Source organism: Bombina bombina, unplaced genomic scaffold (genome assembly GCF_027579735.1).
Source record: "Bombina bombina isolate aBomBom1 unplaced genomic scaffold, aBomBom1.pri scaffold_1249, whole genome shotgun sequence".
NCBI lineage: Eukaryota > Metazoa > Chordata > Amphibia > Anura > Bombinatoridae > Bombina > Bombina bombina.
The window spans coordinates 1,734-23,507 of record NW_026511890.1 but is presented as its reverse complement, the minus strand read 5'-3'; the positions used below and the strand labels follow the sequence as shown (position 1 = coordinate 23,507).

The window sequence follows — 21,774 nt, the reverse complement described above, 5'->3', positions numbered from 1 at the left end:
TTCTGCACATATTAGAGTATATTCCATGTATTTATAAATAGATATTCTTATACAGTGTCCTCCACTAATATTGGCAAATATGAGCAAAGAAGGCTGTGGAAATTTGTCTTTATTGTTTTGATTTTTTGTTAAAAAATATACTCTGCTCTCATAGATATCAAACAATCGCAAACACAACACATTTTTATTTAAAAAAAAAAAAAAATCTATGTGTGGCAGTCAATACTTTGTGCAACCTCCCTTTTCCAAGATAACAACATCTGAGTCTTCTCCTATAATGCCTGTTGAGGTTGGAGAATACATAGCAAGGGATCTGAGACCATTCCTCCATACAGAATCTCTTCATATCCTCCAAATTTATAGGTTAACGCTGGTCGACTCTCCTCTTCAGTTCACCCCACAGGTTTTCTATGGGGTTAAAGTCAGGGGACTGGGATGGCCTTGGCAGGACCTTGATTTTGTGGTCAGTAAACCTTTTTGTGTTGTTTTTTATGTATGTTTTGGATCATTGTCCTGCTGGAAGATCCAACCACAGCCCATTTAATGCTTTCTGGCAGAGGCAATCGGGTGTTCATTTAATATCTGTTGATATTTCATAGAGTCCATGATGCCATGTATCCTAACAAAATGTCCAGGTCCTCTGGCAGAAAAACAGCCTCCAAAACATTAAGGAGCCACCACCATATTTAACCGTGGGCATGAGGTACTTTTCCATATGGCTACCTGTCGCCTAGATTACGAGTTTTGAGCACTCAGAGCGGGTCAGAAAAAAGTCTAACACCTGCAATAGAGGAAAGAAAAGCTCCTAATCTGCTGCCCCCGACATTGCCAACACCTGCCTACAGTTATTAACCCCTAATCTGCCGCTCCTAATATCGCCGCCACTATACTAAAGTTATTAACCCCTATTCCGCCTCTCCCCGACATTGCCGCAACTAAATAAGTTATTAACCCCTAAACCTCTGGCCTCCCACATCACTAAATAAACCTATTAACCCCTAAACCGCCAGCCCCCCACATTGCAACAACCTAAATTAAACTATTAACCCTAACACCCCCTAACTTTAATATAATTAAAATAGAGCTAAATTATACTTACAATTATTAACTAAATAATTCCTATTTAAAACTAAATACTTACCTGTAAAATAAAACCTAAGCTAGCTACAATATAACTAATAGTTATATTGTAGCTAGCTAAGGTTTTATTTTTATTTCACAGGTAAGTTTGTATTTATTTTAACTAGGTAGACTAGTTAGTAAATAGTTATTAACTATTTACTAACTACCTAGTTAAAATAAATACAAATTTACCTGTGAAATAAAACCTAAGCTACCTTACACTAAAACCTAAAATTACAAAAAATAAAAAAACTTCCATTACATAAAAACCAAACGAAATAATAAAAAAAATATATATATTCCTATTCTAATACCCTTTAAAAAAAAAAAAACACCCGAAAATAAAAAGCCTAATCTAGAATAAACTACCAAGGGCCTTTTGTAGGGCATTGACCTAAAGATATCAGCTCTTTTTCTGAAAAAAAAATAAAAATACGAATACCCACTAACATTACACCCCCACCCCACAAAATAAAAAACCTAAGATACCCATTTCCCTTAAAAGGGCATTTAGCTCTTTTGCTGCCCAAACCCTAATCTAAGAATAATACCAACCCCAAAAATCCTTAAAAAAAACCTAACGCTAACCCTTGACGATCCACTTACAGTTTTTGAAGTCCCACTTGAACGATCCTCATCCAAGCAGCGAGAAGTCTTCTATCTTGATCCCAGCGGCACAGAGAGGGTCCATCCTGAAGCCGTGATTGGTGGAAGGCCGGAATCGTCATTTATGATGTCGGCAGAGGCTTGCGATGGGTGGAGGAAGCGCTGGAGCGGCTTGAAGAAAGAAAAGGGAAGTATTTTTTAAAAAGCAGTGTAATTTAAAGTTCGATGAATGAAAGTGCCCATGTTTTTAATAGGATTATTAAAAACCGGGCACTGATTCATCAAAATTTACATTCACTTTAATTGTTAGTTTAAACTTAGTTTTTTTAATTTGACAGGTAAGTTTTAATTTTAAGATAGGGAAATTGTAATTTTAATATAAAGTTAGGGGGGGGCGTTAGGTTTAGGGGTTATTAGTTTAAATTTATTGCGATGTGGGGGGCTTTCGGTTTAGGGGTCAATAATTTACTTTAGTATATTTCGTTGTGGGGGGCTTTCAGTTTAGGGGTTAATAGGTTTATTATAGTGGCGGCGGTGTAGAGCTTAATAACTTTAGTATAGTGGGGCGATGTTGGTGGATGGCAGATTAGGGGTAATTATATTTAAATAGTGTTTGCGATGCGGGAGGGCGGCGGTTTAGGGGTTAATAGGTTTATTATAGTGGTGACGATGTCGGGGAGTGGCGGAATAGGGGTTAATAAAACATTTTTTGTGGCGGCGATGTCGGGAGCGGCAGATTAGGGTTTAATAAGCTTAATATAGTATTTGCGGTGCGGGAGGACCTCGGTTTAGGGTTTAAGAGGTAGTTTATGGGTGTTTAGTGTACTTTTATAGCAGTTTAGTTATGAGTTTTATGTTACAGCTTTGTAGCGTAAAACTCATAACTACTGACTTTAGATGTCATTACGGATCTTGTAGTTTTAGAGTGTAACGCTCGCTTTTTAGCCTCACCGCAAAACTCGTAATACCAGCGCTATGGGAATCCCATTAAAAAACGTAATTTTTACGAGTGTGGTACTGACTTTGCGTTACAGGCTAAAAGGCTTGCGGTACAGCTATACCGACAAGACTTGTAATGGCTGCTGTGCTGTTAACGCTGAAAATGCCATATCTGAAGATGCTTGAGTTTGTTTTTGGATGAGAGTAGAGGATTGTAGTTTTGGAGACTTTCTGAACCCAAGACACAAGTAACTTATGCATTTCTCCAGCTGTGATCCTTGGAGATATTTTGGCTACTCGAACCATCCTCTCCACACTGCGTTGAGACTATATAGACGTGTCCTCTTCCAGGTTGATTTATAACATTTCCAGTTTGCTGAAACTTCTTAATTATTGCCCTGATGATGGAAATGGGCATTTTCAATGTTTTTGCTATTTTCTTATATCCACTTCCCATTTTGTGAAGCTCACAACCTTTTGTCGCACATCACAGCTATATTCTTGGGTCTTGCCCATTGTGATAAATGACGACTAAGGGAATTTAGCCTATGTATTACCTCATATTCATACCCCTGTAAAACAGGAAGTCATTTCTGAATGATTTCCTAGTCACCCCGGTGTACTAAAAAATGTAAAATATCTATGGGAATATACTTCAAATATATTTTTCTCATATGAATTTCATATCTAGGCTAAAACTTCCCCAAAAGACCAGAGCATTTTAAGCATTTTTGCCATCACTACATTTAAACAGAAATAGAGCCTTTTTTATATATTTACCTAGCAAAACTTGATATTTGTTTGTTTGATCTAGGCCCATTTTGGTATATTTTATGCCACAATTTCACCGCCAAATGCGATCAAATAAAAAAAAATAAAAAAATTGTTAACTTTTTCACAAACTTTACGTTTCTCACTGAAATTGCTTACAAACAGCTTGTGCAATCATAGCACAAATGGTTGTAAAAGCTTCATTGGTATCCCCTTTGTTCAGAAATAGCAGACATATATGGCTTTGCCATTGCTTTTTGGTAATTAGAAGGCCGCAAATTGCAACTGCGCACCACATTTCTATCATTCCCAGCAGTGAAGGGTTTAATCGGGTAGCTGTAAGGTTAATTTTAGCTTTAGTGTAGATTACCCTCCCATCTGACACTTCCCATCCCTGATCCCTACCTGATCCCTCTCAAATAGCTCTCTTCCCTCCCCCAATGTTCACCCCCATCTTCCCTCCCCCAATGTTCACCCCCATCTTAAGTACTGGCAGAAAGTCTGCCAGTATGAAAATATAAGGCTTTTTTTTTCTTCTCTATTTTCTGCAGTGTAGGATTCCCCCCCCCCCCCCCCCAACTGATTTCTGCTATCTTATGTACTGGTAGCTGTCTGCCAGTACTTAGTTTGCTATAATTTTTATTGTATTTTGGTGAATATCGCTCCACTTGTAACCTGGCCGTTAATAAATATTTAGTTTGATAACATCAGAAGTCTTGTAAAATGCTAATTCTGTTTACTTAGGGCATTTTTTTTTTTTTAAACATATTTTTCTTTACTATTTTTTTTTTTTTTTTTTTTTTTTTTTTTTTATAACCCCTGAAAATGGTAAAGCACATAGTCAAAGTTGTTATGCTCTTTTGCCAATCCAGATAGACAGCTGATTAGCAGTTGAGAAGCGGATATATATGTGTGTGGAATATTTCTGTGATTTATTTTTGTATATTTGTAATGCATAATGTTGTTCAGTGTTGCAATGAATGCATAATGTCCATCCAAACGTCAAAATAAGTGTGCCAGATGTTTATCAGATGGTAGACATTTCTGAATAGATGCATTCATTTCTACTAAACTGTTGAGTAGTCAAACATAGTAATGCAAGGATTTCTTCAGAAAATATACAACAGAGGAGAGGCCTACTGGGTCAGATTGAATTTGTATATGTGCTGCAAAATTATAGACCATTTGGTAAGCAAAGGAAAATATTTTGGGTTTGAGATTGGAACTAAGTCATCAGATTTGGAAAGCTAGTATTGTTCTGGACTAATCAATGATAGATTTCAGATAGTGTTGAAGACAGACCTATAATAGAGCATAGGAGAAAGATGTGTATCATCCACGTAGATGTGGTGATAGAATTTAAACAATCTAATTTAGTTTTGTAAGGGATGCTGCTTAGTGGACTTGGAGTATAAGTACTTAAATAGTTGTACCCAACAACAAACTAGATTATTTTCCAGATGAAAAGTCCAAATACTTTGTATCTATGGTACAGTAGTACCAGGAATGCACAAAGTAGCATATGAGAGAAATTTTGAACCACTGTAGAGTTGCATCACAAAGACCAGAAGAAGGAAGTAGTCAGTGTCAAAAGTAACAGTGCACAAGGAGGATAATGAGTAAAAACCCATTGGTTGAGTTAGGGAGGAGGGAATAGGTTGTATTGCAGAGCAGATGGTTCTGCCAGAGTACAGAGAACCCCTCTCTGCTTTTATAATAAGAGGCCTCAGGACTTACAGCCCCAGGAGGAACTGGAAACAATGTCCCCAGCATGGAGCTTTCTCCAATCCACCTATTCAGAGTCTCCCCAAAGAGCAAAAGGAGAGCCATAAGAAAAACCGACAATACAATGCCATTGACAGCTCACACCTACTTATGTGGCCATATGGCTGCATTGCTTGTCATTTTTTCTTCGTTCTCTTGGTATCTTTATTTGAAAAAGCAGGAATGTAAGCTTACGAGCCGGCCCATCTATAGTTCAGCACCTGGGTATTATCAATTTTCTTTGTTCTCTTGCTATCTTTATTTCAAAAGCAAGAATGTAAGCTTTAGATGTAGCCACCAATCAGCAAGCGCTATCCAGGGTGCTGAATTAAAAATGGTCCGGCTCTTTAGCTTAGATTCCTCCTTTTTTCAAATAAAAATAGCAAGAGAACGAAAAAAGTTAGAAAGGAGTAAATTAGAAAGTTGCTTAAAATGGCATGCTCTATCTGAATCATGAAAGAGAAAATTTGGGTTTAGTATCTCTTTAAAAAAAAACTGAATTATTCTATGATCCATTTTAAACTTTTTTCTCTTGTTATTCTTTGTTAAAACTTTGCTCTTTTTCATTAGAGTATGCTCAGGGGGGCTGTGTTTGTAATGTGTATAGTTTTAAAGACATGCATGCTCTGAGTATATCTAAATATACTCTCATTTAAAGGCTCCTAAGTTTCCACAAAGGATAAAAAGAGAGAGTAGAAATTTTGATAATCTAAGTAATTTTAATGGTTTTTGTTTAGTATGTTGTTGTTGCTGCATAGTTATGACTTCTAACGTGTTTTTCTTTCTACAGAACCAAGAAATCAGCATATCTGAAAATGTCCTGCATTTCAAAGGTGAGTAATTATACTGACAGAATATCCTGCAAACCTACCTTTATCAAATTACTGACACTGTGCATTGGAGCATCCTTCTAGAACGAATGGGATAATTATTTACCAGAGTCACTACAACGGACTCCCACATACAGCATGTGAGCAAACTGTTCCCTAAATGCACAGTCAATTACATTTAACCACCAATCGGCAAGTGCTATCCAGTTGGTGAACCAAAAATGGGCCGGCTCCTAAGCTTACATTCCTGCTTTTTTAAATAAAGATACAAGAAAAATTGATAACCGGAGTAAATTAGAAAGTTGCTTAAAATTGCATACTCTATCTGAATCGTGAAAGAAAAAAATGTTGGTTTCATATCCTTTTTAATGATAGTATCTAGAACTGAAACTTCTCCCCCACATTTTTTTTTTTTTTTTAAAGCCTCCTTTTCTTTCTTGCTGCATCTTTAAAATCTCACAAATTGTTAAGAAATATTACTGCCTGAAATGATGTAGACAGTCTTTCCCCTATATGCATGGTAGTGCAAGTGGGTGGTATCATAACTAAGCCAAGATTATGGACTCTTACTGATAGTGCTCTTTCAATATCGCTGAGCATTTATATGGAAACACTTCTATTTTATTTCTGTTTAACATAAAACAAATATTTGAATATCTATATTAAAAAGGGACAGTCTAGTCCAGAATTTTTGTTTTTTAAAACGATAGATAATCCCTTTACTACCCATTCCCCGGTTTTGTATAACCAACACTGGTATATTAATATACTTTTTACCTCTGTGATTTTATTGTATCTAAGCTTCTGCAGACTGCCCCCTTATCTCAGTTCTTTTGACAGACTTGTATTTTAGCCAATCAGTGCCCTCTCATAAATAACTCCATGAGCACAATGTTATCTATATGGCACACATGAACTAACACTCTAGCCATAAAAAAACTGTCAAATGCATTCAGATAAGAGGTGACTTTCAAGGGCTTACGAATTAAAATAAGAGCCTACCTAGGTTTAGCTTTCAGCTAAGAATACCAAAATAACAAATCAAATTTGATGATAAAAGTAAATTGGAAAGTTGTTGAAAATGACATGCCCTATCTGAATCATGAAAGTTTATTTTTGACTAGACTGTACTTTTTTAATGCAGCTCACCATGATAAGTCTATATATACGTATTTTGGTGTAACTTTATATTCATCATAAGTCTAACTAGTGCACTAGTAAACTTTAACCTTGCATAGGGCAATTACTAGAACCAATTCTGCACACTCCCACTATTCACAGTTTGTAAAGCTCAGCCCAAAAGTTAGACTGAGAGCTACCAGTAGATCATAAGATTCTTCACAGCCCATAGTTATTACTTAAACCAGGTTAAAAAACACACACACAAAACAAGTTGCTGTGTTTTGCACAAATATATTCTGTATCACAATTATTGATTCAAGTAGAAAATCAGTGTTTCTCTTGTTAAGTGTATCCAGTCCACGGATCATCCATTACTTGTGGGATATTCTCCTCCCCAACAGGACGTTGCAAGAGGAACACCCACAGCAGAGCTGCTATATAGCTCCTCCCCTCACTGTCATATCCAGTCATTCTCTTGCAACTCTCAACAAAGATGGATGTAGTAAGAGGAGTGTGGTGTATTCTAGTTAGTTTTTAACTTCAATCAAAAGTTTGTTATTTTTAAATGGTACCAGAGTGTACTGTTTTCTCACAGGCAGCATTAGAAGAAGAATCTGCCTGTGATTTCTATGATCTTAGCAGAAGTAACTAAGGTCCATTGCTGTTCTCACATATTCTGAGGAGTGAGGTAACTTCAGAGAGGGAATGGTGTGCAGTTTTTCCTGCAATAAGGTATGTTCAGTAAACATATTTCCAGGGATGGAACTTGCTAGAAAAATGCTGCTGATACCGGATTAATGTAAGTTAAGCCTAAATGCAGTGATTTAATAGCGACTGGTATCAGGCTTATTAACAGAGATACATACTCTTTTAAAAGTGTAATATAAAACGTTTGCTGGCATGTTAATCGTTTTTATATATGTTTGGTGACAAAACTTATTGGGGCCTAGTTTTTTCTCCACATGGCTGGCTTGAATTTTGCATAGAAACAGTTTTTCTGAGGCTTTCCACTGTTGTAATATGAGTGGGAGGGGCCTATTTTAGCGCTTTTCTACGCAGCTAAAATTACAGACTGAGACACTCAGCTTCCTTTTGCTTGATACAGGACATCTCTGAAGGGCTCAAAAGGCTTCAAAAGTCGTGTTTGAGGAGGGTAACAACCACAGTAAACTGGGGCAGTTGTTGTGACTGTGTTTTAAAAACGTTTTTGTCATTTATTATTCCGTTTTTGGTATTAAGGGGTTAATCATCCATTTGCAAGTGGGTGCAATGCTCTGCTAACTTGTTACATACACTGTAAAAATTTCGTTTGTGTAACTGCCTTTTTTCACTGTTATTTCAAATTTTGCAAAATTTGTTTCTCTTAAAGGCACAGTAACGTTTTTTATATTGCTTGTTAACTTGGTTTAAAGTGTTTTCCAAGCTTGCTAGTCTCATTGCTAGTCTGTACAAACATGTCTGACACAGAGGAAACTACTTGTTCATTATGTTTAAAAGCCATGGTGGAGCCCCATAGGAGAATGTGTACTAAATGTATTGATTTCACCTTAAACAGTAAAAATCAGTTTTTATCTATAAAAGAATTGTCACCAGAGGGGTCTGTCGAGGGGGAAGTTATGCCGACTAACTCTCCCCACGTGTCGGACCCTTCGCCTCCTGCTCGAGGGACGCACGCTAATATGGCGCCAAGTACATCAGGGATGCCCATAGCGATTACTTTGCAGGACATGGCTGCAATCATGAATAATACCCTGTCAAAGGTGTTAGCCAGATAGCCTGAATTGAGAGGCAAGCGCGATAGCTCTGGGGTTAGACGAGATACAGAGCGCGTAGATGCTGTGAGAGCCATGTCTGATACTGCGTCACAATGTGCAGAACCTGAGGACGGAGAGCTTCAGTCTGTGGGTGACGCCTCTGACTCGGGGAGAGCTGGTTCTGAGATTTCTAATTTTAAATTTAAGCTTGAGAACCTCCGTACATTTCTTGGGGAGGTATTAGCTGCTCTGAACAACTGTGACACAATTGCAGTGCCAGAGAAATTGTGTAGGCTGGATAAATACTATGCAGTGCCGGCGAGCACTGATGTTTTTCCAATACCTAAAAGGCTTACAGAAATCATTAGTAAGGAGTGGGATAGACCCGGTGTGCCCTTTTCCCCACCTCCTATATTTAAAAAAATGTTTCCAATAGATGCCACTACACGGGACTTATGGCACAGTCCCTAAGGTGGAGGGAGCAGTTTCTACTTTAGCAAAGCGTACCACTATCCCTGTCGAGGACAGTTGTGCTTTTTCAGATCCAATGGATAAAAAAATTGGAGGGTTACCTTAAGAAAATGTTTATTCAACAAGGTTTTATTTTACAGCCCCTTGCATGCATTGCGCCTGTCACTGCTGCGGCGGCGTTCTGGTTTGAGGCCCTGGAAGAGGCCATCCATACAGCTCCATTGACTGAAATTATTGACAAGCTTAGAACACTTAAGCTAGCTAACTCTTTTATTTCTGATGCCGTTGTTCATTTGACTAAACTAACGGCTAAAAATTCTGGATTCGCCATCCAGGCGCGCAGGGCGCTATGGCTTAAATCCTGGTCAGCTGATGTGACTTCGAAGTCTAAATTACTCAACATTCCTTTCAAGGGGCAGACCTTATTCGGGCCTGGTTTGAAGGAAATTATTGCTGACATTACTGGAGGTAAGGGGCATACCTCAGTTTCAAAACTTCAAGGCAGGTGCAACATCAACTCCCTCTACCTCAAGACAAGAGGGAACTTTTGCTCAATCTAAGCAGGCCTGGAACAAGGGCAAGCAGGCCAGAAAGCCTGCTGCTGCCTCCAAGACAGCATGAAGGAGCGGCCCCCTATCCGACAACTGATCTAGTAGGGGGCAGACTCTCTCTCTTCGCCCAGGCGTGGGCAAGAGATGTTCAGGATCCCTGGGCATTGGAGATCATATCTCAGGGATATCTTCTGGACTTCAAAGCTTCTCCCCCACAAGGGAGATTTCACCTTTCAAGATTATCTGCAAACCAGATAAAGAAAGAGGCATTTCTAAGCTGCGTGCAAGACCTCCTTGTAATGGGAGTGATCCATCCAGTTCCGCGGACGGAGCAAGGACAGGGATTTTATTCAAATCTGTTTGTGGTTCCCAAAAAAGAGGGAACCTTCAGACCAATTTTGGATTTAAAGATCCTAAACAAATTCCTCAGTTCCATCATTCAAGATGGAAACTATTCGAACCATCCTACCCATGATCCAAGAGGGTCAGTTCATTACCACAGTGGATGCTTACCTTCACATTCTGATTCACAAAAAGCATCATCGGTTCCTGAGGTTTGCCTTTCTAGACAGGCATTACCAGTTTGTAGCTCTCCCATTCGGGTTGGCTACAGCCCCAAGAATTTTTACAAAGGTTCTGGGCTCACTCCTGGCGGTTCTAAGGCCATGAGGCATAGCGGTGGCTCCCTATCTAGACGACATCCTGATACAGGCGTCAAGCTTTCAAATTGCCAAGTCTCATACAGAGATAGTCCTGGCATTTCTGAGGTCGCATGGGTGGAAAGTGAACGAAGAAAAGAGTTCTCTATCCCCTCTCACAAGGGTTTCCTTCCTAGGGACTCTGATAGATTCTATAGAAATGAAAATTTACGTGACGGAGTCCAGGTTATCAAAACTTCTAATTGCTTGCCGTGTTCTTCAGTCCATTCCGTGCCCCACGGTGGCTCAGTGCATGGAAGTAATCGGCTTAATGGTGGCGGCGATGGACATAGTGCCATTTGCGCGCCTGCATCTCAGACCGCTGCAATTATGCATGCTCAGCCAGTGGAATGGGGATTACAAAGATTTGTCCCCTCTACTAGATCTGGACCAGGAAACCAGAGCTTCTCTTCTCTGGTGGTTATCTCGGATCCATCTGTCCAAAGGTATGACCTTTCGCAGGCCAGATTGGACCGTTGTAACAACAGACGCCAGCCTTCTAGGTTGGGGTGCAGTCTGGAACTCCCTGAAGGCTCAGGGCTCATGGACTCAGGAGGAGAAACTCCTTCCAATAAATATTCTGGAGTTAAGAGCAATATTCAATGCTCTTCTGGCTTGGCCTCAGTTAGCAAAACTGAGGTTCATCAGATTTCAGTCGGACAACATCACGACTGTGGCTTACATCAACCATCAAGGGGGGACCAGGAGTTCCCTAGCAATGTCAGAAGTCTCCAAGATAATTAGCTGTGCAGATACTCACTCTTGCCACCTGTCAGCGATCCATATCCCAGGGGTAGAGAACTGGGAGGCGGATTTTCTAAGTCGTCAGACTTTTCATCTGGGAGAGTGGGAACTCCATCCGGAGGTGTTTGCTCAATTGGTTCTCCGTTGGGGCAAACCAGAGCTGGATCTCATGGCGTCTCGCCAGAATGCCAAGCTTCCTTGTTCCGGATCCAGGTCCAGGGAGCCAGAAGCGGCACTGATAGATGCTCTAGCAGCGCCTTGGTTCTTCAACCTGGCTTATGTGTTTCCACCGTTTCCTCTGCTCCCTCGTCTGATTGCCAAAATCAGACAGGAGAGAGCTTCGGTGATATTGATAGCGCCTGCGTGGCCACGCAGGACCTGGTATGCAGACCTAGTGGACATGTCATCCTTTCCACCATGGACTCTGCCTCTGAGACAAGACCTTCTAATACAAGGTCCTTTCAATCATCCAAATCTACTTTCTCTGAGACTGACTGCATGGAGATTGAACGCTTGATCCTATCAAGGCGTGGCTTCTCAGAGTCAGTAATTGATACCTTAATACAGGCACGAAAGCCTGTCACCAGGAAAATTTACCACAAGATATGGCGTAGATATCTTCATTGGTGTGAATCCAAGAATTACTCATGGAGTAGGGTTAGGATTCCTATAATATTGTCCTTCCTACAAGAGGGTTTGGATAAAGGATTATCAGCTAGTTCTTTAAAAGGGCAGATTTCTGCTCTGTCTATACTTTTACACAAGCGTCTGGCAGAAGTTCCAGACGTTCAGGCATTTTGTCAGGCTTTAGTTAGAATTAAGCCTGTGTTTAAACCGGTTGCTCCCCCATGGAGCTTAAACTTGGTTCTTAAAGTTCTTCAAGGAGTTCCGTTTGAACCCCTTCATTCTATTGATATCAAACTTTTATCATGGAAAGTTCTTTTTCTGATGGCTATTTCCTCGGCTCGAAGAGTCTCGGAATTATCGGCCTTACATTGTGATTCTCCTTATCTGATCTTTCATTCAGATAAGGTAGTTCTGCGTACAAAACCTGGGTTTTTACCTAAGGTGGTTTCTAACAAGAATATCAATCAAGAGATTGTTGTTCCGTCATTATGCCCTAATCCTTCTTCAAAGAAGGAACGTCTTTTGCATAATCTAGATGTAGTCCGTGCATTGAAGTTTTACTTGCAGGCTACTAAAGATTTCCGTCAAACATCTAACCTGTTTGTTGTTTACTCTGGACAGAGGAGAGGTCAAAAGGCCTTGGCAACCTCTCTGTCTTTTTGGCTTCGGAGTATAATCCGTTTAGCGTATGAGACTGCTGGACAGCAGCCTCCTGAAAGAATTACAGCTCATTCTACTAGAGCTGTGGCTTCCACCTGGGCCTTTAAAAATGAGGCCTCTGTTGAACAGATTTGCAAGGCTGCGACTTGGTCTTTGCTTCATACCTTTTCAAAATTTTACAAATTTGATACTTTTGCTTCTTCGGAGGCTATTTTTGGGAGAAAGGTTCTACAGGCAGTGGTTCCTTCCGTTTGAGTTCCTGCCTTGTCCCTCCCATCATCCGTGTACTTTAGCTTTGGTATTGGTATCCCACAAGTAATGGATGATCCGTGGACTGGATACACTTAACAAGAGAAAACATCATTTATGCTTACCTGATAAGTTAATTTCTCTTGTAGTGTATCCAGTCCACGGCCCGCCCTGTCCTTTTAAGGCAGGTCTAAATTTTAATCAAATGTCAGTCACCACTGCACCCTATGGTTTCTCCTTTCTCGATTTGTTTCGGTCGATTGACTGGATATGACAGTGAGGGGATATGCTATATAGCAGCTCTGCTGTGGGTGTTCCTCTTGCAACGTCCTGTTGGGGAGGAGAATATCCCACAAGTAATGGATGATCCGTGGACTGGATACACTACAAGAGAAATGAATTTATCAGGTAAGCATAAATTATTTTTTGTACTAACAAATAATGTATAAGAACAAGCCCAGTAATGCATTAATAACCGGACAGGAAACGAGCAAAACTACAAAAACTTGTTCAAAAACTAGTCACCTCCTGGGAGAAGCCTCTTTTGTCTCACAATGTGCCGTTCAGTCACCTCCTGGGAGAAGCCTCTTTTGTCTCACAATGTGCCGTTCAGTCACCTCCTGGGAGAAGCCTCTTTTGTCTCACAATGTGCCGTTCACAGAGAGGAACTTTTCTGCAGTATAGTGGTTTGGTCCAATCTGAAAAAGTCCAGCCCCCAAATACCAGGGATTTCCTTTCGGAACAAAACACTATATTTTGGCCTAGAGTGGGCCTTGTCATTGAGGAGCAACCATGTTCCTTAAGGCGCATTGGGATACACATTCACATACTTAAGACCAACAACCCAAATTAAAAAGTCTTGTATTCCAGTGTACATGTTTAAATATAAATATATTAGATCAGGTACTTAACCAGTATATATTATATTATCTTTGTCTAACGATTGCAGCTGCTAGAATAGTAACATATGCATGATTGAGAGTTGCCTTTATTTGCTAGTAACATACAGTATTTTTCTTCCTTAAAGCTCAAGGACATGGTGCTAAAGGAGTTAATGATTATGCGTTTTCCTTGGAATTTTTTGAGCCTGTAAAGTCCAAGGTAGGTCCATACAGGATCTAGTATTTTTGTCCCCAGTGTGCGTGTGTGGCATTGCCAGCATTCCTTACTTTCTGATCCCTTATTAATGGATAGTTTTATCTGTTTGTTGCTAACATAACCTATCATTATATGTGTAGTGACACGAGTATGTCTGCAGTTTCAGCACCGATCCACGCAACGACACGTTTGCATCACTGTGAAAAAGAGCGAACACTGCTGGTGGTCTCGCCTGACTAAACAGGAGCGCAAGCCACTTTTTTTGTCCCCAGATTTTGACCGTTGGCTTGATGAATCCGATGCAGAGATGGAGCTACGAAAAAATGTAAGAAAATGGGAATTTCTTCCACAAGCCTCCTCTGTATGACTGCACATTCCAAATGTGATAGAGATCTGTATCTGGCTAAACATCATAGGGCTGTGTGTTCCGAATGATTTTTTTGATGCTAATTGTATTCTAGTTATATAGCAATTTAGTCTACAAGAATGAAGATTGGTCTGCCATAATTATAGTTTGCAAAACTTAACATACAAAGTCCTAATACTGAGAAAATGATGTTTTGTAGCAGTAGAGATCACATATAAACTTATTTTATTATGGGTAAATTTAAATAAATAACATTTTTTTTTTTCTTATTTAAAGGGGGGGGAAAAAACTCTTTCACAATAAATAAGACTGAAAAATCACATAGGAAAGAAATAATTTAAAAAGTTAACCCTTGCAGACTGGTTCTTTAAATAATACAGCAATTTTTTTAGAAGTATCTTTGTAAACCCAATTTTTTTTTATTTACTCTGCATTTTATAACAGACATAAGAGTGCTTAAAACGAGCAATCACTCTGTCCTATACTTTAATATATATGTACGTATTATTTTCACCATTTTGATATGTACATGTTTGTCTGAATCACCTTTTGTCCCTCTTAGGAAGAAGAGAGAATATCAAAAATCAGGACAGAATCCAGAGTGCGGGAAGATCGTAAGATTTGGGATTTTTTTTTTTTTTTTTTTTAACATTAATTAATGGCCAAACTTCCCCCACCACCTGCCTTATATTGATTTGTTAATAGAGTAGACCAGGCTTGCCACTTTCATTTTGCTAGCAAAATTTAGACAGATGCAGTATGTGACGAGATTGGTTAGGTTAACATGTTATATCGGGGCTCGACAAACTCAGGTGCCAAAGAGCCCTGGAGCCCTTGGTTTGAGTCATCAAGACATCCATAGGTGCCCCTCTTCTCCCTTGGTGCACCTGGATCCTTTCTAGACCTCACAGCTGTGAAACACAAATAAATATATGTATGTGTGTGTATATGTATGTGTGTGTATGTGTATATATATATATATATATATATATATATATATATATATATATATATATATATATATATATATATATATATATATATGTATATATGTATATGTATATATATATATATGTGTATATATGTATGTATATGTGTATATATATATATATATATATATATATATATATATATATATTATGCAAGTAGAATGTAACAGATCAGAAACACTGAACTGAGAACAAGCGGTACTCAAGTATGCGCTAGTCAGGGGAAAGGAAATAAATGGCTGCTGTTAAGGACTAAGACATCAAATAGGGTGAAACCCCAATGATGTGAAAGTTAAAATAAATGTACAAGGGGATAACAGCGCTCACAAATCCTTATATTAACAGAGTAATGTGGAATAGATAAATTGATATGTATGCTATTACACTATCAACAATGTCTGAATATAGAAAATCAAAGTTCCATAAGTATGTAGAGTGTCATAAAAAAAAAAATCCATCAAGTGATCTTTAAATACAGTGAATCCCCTTACCAGAATTTACCTCAATCATATGAGTTAAGTTGCCGCACTGGAAGGGGTGCTCAGTTCCTTAATATTGGTAGGTCTGGAGTGCCAATATATATATATATATATACTCCAGACCTACCAATATTAAGGAACTGAGCACCCCTTCCAGTGCGGCAACTTAACTTCCAAAGCGCACTCCTAGGGAACCTTTTTCAAATCCTTTTACTGGTGAACGTTTTCGGACATATCACGTCCGTCCTCGTACCAAAAAATGTTTTTTGGTCTGAGGACGGACGTGATATGTCCGAAAACGTTCACCAGTAAAAGGATTTGAAAAAGGTTCCCTAGGAGTGCGCTTAGTTTTTTCTGTTTTGTATGCCTATTTTGCAGCACCCAGGGTATTGGAACATTTGTTAGCTTGGAGTGCAATCTGCTCTCAATATATATATATATATATATATATATATATATATATATATATATATATATATATATATATATATATATATATCCCAGGGTGCTTCCAAGGACCAATCTCGTTTCGGGGTTTTACCTCCTTCGTCAGACACTCAAAAAATATTAAATACGAATAAAGAGGGAACAACAAAATCCTGGAGAGTGCATCCGTTTCTTTGGTCTGTGTATGTATGTATAATTAATTAATAAATATATATATTCTATATCCTCATTAACATATTAATTGTTTTATATTATGAAATAGATGTGATTATATAAATAAAATAATCTTAGGTATGGCCAAAATTTCTGCCTCCTAGATTTATAACAGATATATGCGTTTTATGTTGTGTTTAATAGAATTGTCCAACGCTTTCTAGAAAGCCCAAAATGCATATTATATAACTAACGTTTCTCTTGTTAAGTGTGTTCAGTCCACGGGTCATCCATTACTTATGGGATATATTCTCCTTCCCAACAGGAAGTTGCAAGAGGATCACCCAAGCAGAGCTGCTATATAGCTCCTCCCCTCACATGTCATATCCAGTCATTCTCTTGCAACCCTCAACAAAGAAGGCGGTCGCGGGAGGAGTTGGAGTTTTTACTTAACAAACTTTTGATTGAAGAATAATTATTTTAAATGGCACCGGAGTGTGCTGTTTTTCTATCTCAGGCAGTATCTGGAAGAAGAAACTGCCTGCGTTTTTCTATGATCTTAGCAGGCGTAACTAAGATCCACTGGCTGTTCTCGACATTCTGAGGAGTGGGGTAACTTCAGAACATGGGAATAGCATGCGGGGTCCCCCGCAAATGAGGTATGTGCAGTACAATATTTTCTGGGAATGGAATTGACTAAGAAAACACTGCTGTTACCCGTATGATGTAAGTACAGCCTTAAATGCAGTAGTAGTGACTGGTATCAGGCTGATGTATGTATGCACAGTAGAGTTATTTTCTAGGGACTAGAATTTGACTGAGAAAATACTGTTAATACTGAAATAATGCTTAAGCCTTATCTGCAGTGAAAGCGACTGGTAGCAGGCTTAGTGAAAACTTTGCATGACATTAAAAGAAGTTTGTTTTTAAAAAACGTTTACTGGCATGTTATTCGTTTTTGTGAGGTACTTTGGTGATAAATCCTTTTGGGCATGAATTTTTTCTTTTTTTCCACATGGCTAACGTATATTTCTCCAACATAGGTGTGTCCGGTCCACGGCGTCATCCTTACTTGTGGGATATTCTCTTCCCCAACAGGAAATGGCAAAGAGCCCAGCAAAGCTGGTCACATGATCCCTCCTAGGCTCCGCCTACCCCAGTCATTCTCTTTGCCGTTGTACAGGCAACATCTCCACGGAGATGGCTTAGAGTTTTTTAGTGTTTAACTGTAGTTTTTATTATTCAATCAAGAGTTTGTTATTTTAAAATAGTGCTGGTATGTACTATTTACTCAGAAACAGAAAAGAGATGAAGATTTCTGTTTGTATGAGGAAAATGATTTTAGCACCGTAACTAAAATCCATGGCTGTTCCACACAGGACTGTTGAGAGCAATTAACTTCAGTTGGGGGAACAGTGTGCAGTCTCTTGCTGCTTGAGGTATGACACATTCTAACAAGACGATGTAATGCTGGAAGCTGTCATTTTTCCCCTATGGGATCCGGTAAGCCATTTTTATTACGATGGTAAATAAGGGCTTCACAAGGGCTTATTAAGATTGTAGACTTTTCTGGGCTAAATCGATTCAATTTTAAAACATATTTAGCCTTGAGGAATCATTTTATCTGGGTATATTGATATTATAATATCGGCAGGCACTGTATTAGACACCTTATTTCTCTGGGGCTTTCCCAAAGCATAAGCAGAGCCTCATTTTCGCGCCGGTGTGGCGCACTTGTTTTTGAGAGGCATGGCATGCAGTCGCATGTGAGAGGAGCTCTGATACTTAGAAAAGACTTTCTGAAGGCGTCATTTGGTATCGTATTCCCCTTTGGGTTTGGTTGGGTCTCAGCAAAGCAGATACCAGGGACTGTAAAGGGGTTAAAGTGTTAAAACGGCTCCGGTTCCGTTATTTTAAGGGTTAAAGCTTCCAAATTTGATGTGCAATACTTTTAAGGCTTTAAGACACTGTGGTGAAAATTTGGTGAATTTTGTACAATTCCTTCATGTTTTTTCGCAATTGCAGTAATAAAGTGTGTTCAGTTTAAAATTTAAAGTGACAGTAACGGTTTTATTTTAAAACGTTTTTTGTACTTTATTATCAAGTTTATGCCTGTTTAACATGTCTGAACTACCAGATAGACTGTGTTCTGAATGTGGGGAAGCCAGAATTCCTGTTCATTTAAATAAATGTGATTTATGTGATAATGACAATGATGCCCAAGATGATTCCTCAAGTGAGGGGAGTAAGCATGGTACTGCATCATTCCCTCCTTCGTCTACACGAGTCTTGCCCACTCAGGAGGCCCCTAGTACATCTAGCGCGCCAATACTCCTTACTATGCAACAATTAACGGCTGTAATGGATAATTCTGTCAAAAACATTTTAGCCAAAATGAACCCTTGTCAGCGTAAGCGTGACTGCTCTGCTTTAGTTACTGAAGAGCATGACGACGCTGATATTAATATCTCTGAAGGGCCCCTAACCCAATCTGAGGGGGCCAGGGAGGTTTTGTCTGAGGGAGAAATTACTGATTCAGGGAACATTTCTCAACAGGCTGAACCTGATGTAATTGCATTTAAATTTAAGTTGGAACATCTCCGCATTCTGCTTAAGGAGGTATTATCCACTCTGGATGATTGTGAAAAGTTGGTCATCCCAGAGAAACTATGTAAAATGGACAAGTTCCTAGAGGTGCCGGAGCTCCCAGAAGCTTTTCCTATACCCAAGCGGGTGGCGGACATTGTTAATAAAGAATGGGAAAGGCCCGGTATTCCTTTCGTCCCTCCCCCCATATTTAAAAAATTGTTTCCTATGGTCGACCCCAGAAAGGACTTATGGCAGACAGTCCCCAAGGTCGAGGGAGCGGTTTCTACTTTAAACAAACGCACCACTATACCCATAGAAGATAGTTGTGCTTTCAAAGATCCTATGGATAAAAAATTAGAAGGTTTGCTTAAAAAGATGTTTGTTCAGCAGGGTTACCTTCTACAACCAATTTCATGCATTGTCCCTGTCACTACAGCCGCATGTTTCTGGTTTGACGAGCTGATAAAGGCGCTCGATAGTGATTCTCCTCCTTATGAGGAGATTATGGACAGAATCAATGCTCTCAAGTTGGCTAATTCTTTCACCCTAGACGCCACTTTGCAATTGGCTAGGTTAGCGGCTAAGAATTCTGGGTTTGCTATTGTGGCGCGCAGAGCGCTTTGGTTGAAATCTTGGTCGGCTGATGCGTCTTCCAAGAACAAGCTACTAAACATTCCTTTCAAGGGGAAAACGCTGTTTGGCCCTGACTTGAAAGAGATTATCTCGGATATCACTGGGGGTAAGGGCCACGCCCTTCCTCAGGATCGGCCTTTCAAGGCGAAAAATAGACCTAATTTTCGTCCCTTTCGTAAAAACGGACCAGCCCAAAGTGCTACGTCCTCTAAGCAAGAGGGTAATACTTCTCAAGCCAAGCCAGCTTGGAGACCAATGCAAGGCTGGAACAAGGGAAAGCAGGCCAAGAAGCCTGCCACTGCTACCAAGACAGCATGAAATATTGGCCCCCGATCCGGGACCGGATCTGGTGGGGGGCAGACTCTCTCTCTTCGCTCAGGCTTGGGCAAGAGATGTTCTGGATCCTTGGGCGCTAGAAATAGTCTCCCAGGGTTATCTTCTGGAATTCAAGGGACTTCCCCCAAGGGGGAGGTTCCACAGGTCTCAGTTGTCTTCAGACCACATAAAAAGACAGGCGTTCTTACATTGTGTAGAAGACCTGTTAAAAATGGGAGTGATTCATCCTGTTCCATTAAGAGAACAAGGGATGGGGTTCTACTCCAATCTGTTCATAGTTCCCAAAAAAGAGGGAACGTTCAGACCAATCTTAGATCTCAAGATCTTAAACAAGTTTCTCAAGGTTCCATCTTTCAAGATGGAAACCATTCGAACTATTCTTCCTTCCATCCAGGAGGGTCAATTCATGACCACGGTGGATTTAAAGGATGCGTATCTACATATTCCTATCCACAAGGAACATCATCGGTTCCTAAGGTTCGCATTCCTGGACAAACATTACCAGTTCGTGGCGCTTCCTTTCGGATTAGCCACTGCTCCAAGGATTTTCACAAAGGTACTAGGGTCCCTTCTAGCGGTGCTAAGACCAAGGGGCATTGCAGTAGTACCTTACCTGGACGACATTCTGATTCAAGCGTCGTCCCTTCCTCAAGCAAAGGCTCACACGGACATTGTCCTGGCCTTTCTCAGATCTCACGGCTGGAAAGTGAACGTGGAAAAGAGTTCTCTATCCCCGTCAACAAGGGTTTCCTTCTTGGGAACAATTATAGACTCCTTAGAAATGAGGATCTTTCTAACAGAGGCCAGAAAAACAAAACTTCTAGACTCTTGTCGGATACTTCATTCCGTTCCTCTTCCTTCCATAGCTCAGTGCATGGAAGTGATCGGGTTGATGGTAGCGGCGATGGACATAGTTCCTTTTGCGCGCATTCATCTAAGACCATTACAACTGTGCATGCTCAGTCAGTGGAATGGGGACTATACAGACTTGTCTCCGAAGATACAAGTAAATCAGAGGACCAGAGACTCACTCCGTTGGTGGCTGTCCCTGGACAATCTGTCTCAAGGGATGACGTTCCGCAGACCAGAGTGGGTCATTGTCACGACCGACGCCAGTCTGATGGGCTGGGGCGCGGTCTGGGGATCCCTGAAAGCTCAGGGTCTTTGGTCTCGGGAAGAATCTCTTCTACCGATAAATATTCTGGAACTGAGAGCGATATTCAATGCTCTCAAGGCCTGGCCTCGGCTAGCGAGGACCAAGTTCATACGGTTTCAATCAGACAACATGACAACTGTTGCGTACATCAACCATCAGGGGGGAACAAGGAGTTCCCTGGCGATGGAAGAAGTGACCAAAATCATTCTATGGGCGGAGTCTCACTCCTGCCACCTGTCTGCTATCCACATCCCAGGAGTGGAAAATTGGGAAGCGGATTTTCTGAGTCGTCAGACATTGCATCCGGGGGAGTGGGAACTCCATCCGGAAATCTTTGCCCAAGTCACTCACCTGTGGGGCATTCCAGACATGGATCTGATGGCCTCTCGTCAGAACTTCAAAGTTCCTTGCTACGGGGCCAGATCCAGGGATCCCAAGGCGGCTCTAGTGGATGCACTAGTAGCACCTTGGACCTTCAAACTAGCTTATGTGTTCCCGCCATTTCCTCTCATCCCCAGGCTGGTAGCCAGGATCAATCAGGAGAGGGCGTCAGTGATCTTGATAGCTCCTGCGTGGCCACGCAGGACTTGGTATGCAGATCTGGTGAATATGTCATCGG

At 40.2% G+C, this 21,774-nt stretch overlaps 1 protein-coding gene across 1 annotated transcript in view; it reads left to right on the top strand.

The window, feature by feature from the left end:
* LOC128643996 (very-long-chain (3R)-3-hydroxyacyl-CoA dehydratase-like) overlaps positions 1-14,987 on the top strand; it is a gene marked incomplete at its 3' end in the record, with an annotated part of 31,835 nt that extends 16,848 nt beyond the window's left edge. Inside the window, exons 2-5 of the mRNA XM_053696761.1 lie at positions 5,993-6,035; positions 13,936-14,009; positions 14,167-14,331; positions 14,936-14,987. Coding sequence (XP_053552736.1) covers positions 5,993-6,035; positions 13,936-14,009; positions 14,167-14,331; positions 14,936-14,987 — 334 coding nt within the window. The remainder of the gene's footprint in view (positions 1-5,992; positions 6,036-13,935; positions 14,010-14,166; positions 14,332-14,935) is intronic.
* Between the last annotated feature and the right edge of the window lie 6,787 nt (positions 14,988-21,774).